The sequence below is a fragment of the Octopus bimaculoides genome, unplaced genomic scaffold (genome assembly GCF_001194135.2).
Source record: "Octopus bimaculoides isolate UCB-OBI-ISO-001 unplaced genomic scaffold, ASM119413v2 Scaffold_332682, whole genome shotgun sequence".
NCBI lineage: Eukaryota > Metazoa > Mollusca > Cephalopoda > Octopoda > Octopodidae > Octopus > Octopus bimaculoides.
In genome coordinates this window covers 1-4,937 of record NW_026361930.1, presented here as the reverse complement: position 1 = coordinate 4,937, position 4,937 = coordinate 1, and the positions used below count along the sequence as shown (strand labels likewise).

General features: G+C 34.6%; 1 protein-coding gene across 1 annotated transcript in view; it reads right to left on the bottom strand.

Annotated features, from left to right (window-relative positions):
* The window catches only part of LOC106883591 (synaptobrevin-1), a 21,746-nt gene extending 17,425 nt beyond the window's left edge, over positions 1-4,321 (bottom strand). Inside the window, exon 1 of the mRNA XM_014934667.2 lies at positions 4,030-4,321. Coding sequence (XP_014790153.1) covers positions 4,030-4,186 — 157 coding nt within the window. The 5' untranslated portion in view covers positions 4,187-4,321. The remainder of the gene's footprint in view (positions 1-4,029) is intronic.
* Positions 4,322-4,937: the final 616 nt, after the last annotated feature.

Here is a 4,937-nt window from a genome sequence, read left to right as displayed (position 1 = left end):
GCACCAATTCACACAGCCAAAGTTGTTACTGAATGGCACTAGGAACATTCTAGTGAAGCTGAACATCTTATCTGGCCACCACAGTCCCCAAATCTCAAGATCATTGAACATCTATGGTGCATTTTAGAAAACCAAGGAGTTAATATCCTCCACCATCATCACTACAAGAACTGGAGACTGTTTTAGCTGAAAAATGGACACAAATTCCTTCAGAAACAATTCAAACTTTGTAAGAACCTTGTAGAATGCAAGCTGTAATTACTGCCAAAGGCAGTCCTACCCCATATTAAAATTTGGTTGAAATTTTAAGTTGTTGCCATTATTTTGTCCAACCCCTGTATGTGTATTTGTATATGTATATATCTATGTATGTATATATGTGGATATATGTATGCATATATTACAAAATAATAATATACCTGAATATCCAGTTATCCAAGTTACAAATCATAACTTTTAAAAACATGTATATGTGCATATATGCCCACCTACCAGTATGTAAGTATCTATTGAGTGCTTATACATATATGTGTGTGTATATAACGATGTGTATGTAGGAATGTACATGCATGTGTATGTGTGTATTTATGTATGTATGTATGTGTGTGTGTATATATATATATATATATATATATGGATGTATATATACCTATCATCATCATCATCATCGTTTAACGTCCGCTTTCCATGCTAGCATGGGTTGGACGATTTGACTGAGGACTGGTGAAACCGGATGGCAACACCAGGCTCCAGTCTGATTTGGCAGAGTTTCTACAGCTGGATGCCCTTCCTAACGCCAACCACTCAGAGAGTGTAGTGGGTGCTTTTACGTGTCACCCGCACGAAAACGGCCACGCTCGAAATGGTGTCTTTTATTTGCCACCCGCACAAGCCAGTCCAGGGGCACTGGCAACGATCTCGCTCGAAAATCCTACAGGAGCCAGTCAGGCGGTACTGGCAACGGCCACGCTCAAAATGGTGCATCTCATGTGCCACCCGCACAAGAACCAGTCCAGGGGCACTGGCAACGATCTTACTTGGCTTGCCGGGTCTTCTCACGCACAGCATATATATATGGCTGTGTGGGTATATATAACTATATGTGCATTGGTATGTATACACAAGTATTTGAGTGTACATATTTCTATATCAGTGTGTTAGTGTATTTACATTTGTATATATAAATCTATGTACACCCGTATAATATCTGTAAATATCGCAGCATATTAATTATTGTATCCCCTACATTACTACAAATTACACCAGCTTATTTTTGGTTCGTTTTCCCTCTCTATGAAAACATACACAACTATTTCGACATACACTAACAAAAAATGAAACCTTTCTTATATACTAGATGGTACTATATCTGATTATATATAAGTTTATCACGTAAGTAATCACTATTTCTTTTCGACCTTGTATAGAATTTATTTCTAAATCTTAAAAATATATTAAGCTGTACCTAGATAATTAATTACAACATATAACACTTATTTTTGTCTATGAATATTAAACCTATTATTTACAATAAATACTTAATTTACATTTGATGGAAATTTGTCCTCATCTTGTTTGTTGTTAACACAACGTTTTGGCTGATATACCCTCCAGCCTTCATCAGGTGTCTTGGAGAAATTTTGAACCTGGGTTCTCATTCCTACGATATTTTTTCGATATTATTATTATTATTATCATTATTCAGGTCACTATTTGGAATCGGACTCCGATCTTGGGGTTAGTAGCCTGCGCTCTTAACCATTACGCCATATGCCCGTGGACATATAATGTAAATAATTCCTCATCTCTTAAATATAGAACAATAAATACTTAAATTATAAATTTTATAAACCAGAAATTATTCTTTAATACTAGTACTAATCACCAATGTTTCTAAAAATATCTCAAGTCAAAAGGAAAACTGACGGTTAAGTAAAAAGTAAGTATGTATTTGAAAATACATATACCTCCTTATTTGGTATTTCTCAACGTACATACAAATACAGCTTGACCAGTAATAAAATTCATTTAAGGAGTTTTAAATAGAGACACATATTGGATTTCATAGAGAGAGTGTCAGTTTTTAATATTACATATATTAGCACCCACTTAATATATTTTTTAGTCTTGATTCAAATAGACATGACTAGAAGAACAAATATACTAATCCGAAAATGATAAATAAGAAAAAAATCTATGTACTTCAAATGTCTCTTTTAGTTTTTGTATCAGCTATTGAAGATTGCAAATATGATTATTACAATTTTCTATTTATGAAAATCTTAGTCCATTTGTACGAAACAATTGTATAGCAATATGAAAAATAAAAACTATAATCCATTTTAACATCTAATCTCCTCCATTACATAAATATGAATGAATTTGTTGAACTTTGTTTAATAAGTTAGGTCATATACTGATTATTTCTATACAAGCTTTCAGGGCGAACTTACATTCATCCGATAAAAAATATGTAATAATCAGGCAATAATCAGATAGCTCTGCATTGGCAAGACTTGAAATATTCCTGTATTTACTTACCTCTACTCTCTCCACCACCCTTTTCCTTTCTGCATGCACTCTCCTATAACTTCTGTTTCACGTTAGAAGCCTGTGTTATTCTGTGTCCATTATCAGTTGCAGCCAATTTTTTAAGCTGAGAGGATGTAAACTCTGACTTTTTTCTCCTTTTCTTCTCTTTTTCTCTGCCCCTGATGAAGGATTGAATCCGAAACATTGGACATTCCACTCCTCATGGCAAGTTCACTGTATCCCTTTCACTTTTTCCATATATATGTGTGTGAGTGTGTGTGTGTGTGCATGTACACACACACACACACACACACACACACACACAGTGGGGATCTTTGGTTTCTGTCAACCAATTTCACTCACAAAGTATTGTTCAGCTTATAGCTACTGTCCAAGTCACCAGCCAAGTGTGTCCACAGTGGAACTGAACCCCTAACCATAGGGTCCAAAAGTGAACTTCTTAACCACACAGCCATAACATGTAAAACTAAAAGCTATAACTTGGTTTTTATATATGAATGATATAAGTTTGTCTGATAGTTCCAGAGAAAAGGGGCAAGCTGGTAGAAATGTTAGCACACCGTGCGAAATGCTTAGTGGTATTTCGTCTGCCATTACATTCTGAGTTCAAATTCTGCCGAGGTCGACTTTGCATTTCATCCTTTCGGGGTTGATAAATTAAGTACCAGTTATGCACTGAGGTCGATGTAATTGACTTAATCCCTTTGTCTGTCCTTGTTTGTCCCCTCTATGTTTAGCCCCTTGTGGGCAATAAAGAAATAAGAACATATTGAAGTTTTCGTGATCCAACTCAAATTCATATTTACATAGCAATTCTTTTCTCTCCAGTGAACTATTTCCCTGATGAATTGTCATGACAGGATGTCACAGGTGTCAAAACCACTATTATTCTCTGAACATTATTGTACATGACTATTAGACATAGAACCACAGAAAATGAAACAATAATCCATGATTATAATATTTAGAAATGAATAAGTAAATCTAATTATCCTAGCGCACAACAGATGTATTAGGAGATATTTGCAGTATGTATAACAGTTAATCCTTGAGTATGATCCAAATGGATGTCATAAAAAGCCAGAGTTGGTAGTGCAAATATTCTAAGTAGATGCTGATGAAAGAAGAAGTGACAGATTAAAACATGTGGTAACACCATGTTTTGCAGCAGATGTAGTAAAACAAGCCATTACTATGTTTTAGTGATCTTTCATGCTGGTATTGGAGAAACAATAATATCAACAGTTAACCATCTGATAGTGATACTAATCACTACACATGGGTGGAACTACTCAACCCATATCTGCTGAACTCACCTGTAAAGGAAATGCATCATACAAAAGACACCACCTCATACAAAAGACACCACCTCATACAAAAGACACCACCTCATACATAATATTAACTTATTTTCCATATAACAATCTTGAATTTTGGGCTTATTTTTACTATTTTCTGATTTAATAAAACATTTACCTGAGCGTGTCTGCAGATTGTCAAGTCGATCTCCATGCTCAACAATCTTTTCAACATTGGTCTTAAGCAAACGAGTAACTTCATTAACTTGTTCATTTAGTCGAACAATGTGGTCGTTATTTGGAACAGACCTAAAAATAATTAAGAAAATAATCATTAAGAGAGGAAAATATATTTCTAAATAAAAATGAAATCACATTTTCATTATTATTTTAAGATGGCGAGTTGACAGAATCATTAGCCCGCCAGTTACAATATTTAGCAGCATTTCATCAGTCTTCACGTTCTGAGTTCAAATTCTGCCAAGGTTGACTTATCCTTAAAATCAATAAAATAGAATCAGTTAAACATTGGGGTGAATGTAAACAACAAGCCACCACCCCTAAATTTGCTGGCCTTGTGCCAAAATTTAAAAATCTTTATTACTATATATTCTAAGAGGGATAAAACAAAACCAAAAATAAAGTATTTCCAGTTGTCTCTTCTTTATCGTTTCTTTAATCTCAGCATTACCATCAAAATACAGGACCAGATACTGCAACAGCTTGGGCTTTAAGGGCTCACGGCTCTTTTTTATCCTTCCAAAATACCTGAGAGACCTGCATGGTGTAGATGTGTCTTTAAAACAAAACTGCATCTCTTCCTGTTAAGGGTTCCTCATTCATCAAATGCCACATATCAGAGGAGGTTTCAAATAATGGTGTAGCTAAGTCAATGGAAACAACAAACAGGTTGTTTTAGTTTAATGCTTAGGAAGATGAGAAAATTTTTTATGTTTTGAGCCTAGGCGCTTCAACAGAAAGGAACATGAGGAAATAAACACAGAGAGGATAAAAAAGCTAGCGTTCAAGAATGGCGATACATACATACAAACATGCATATATATATATATATAAATATATATATAT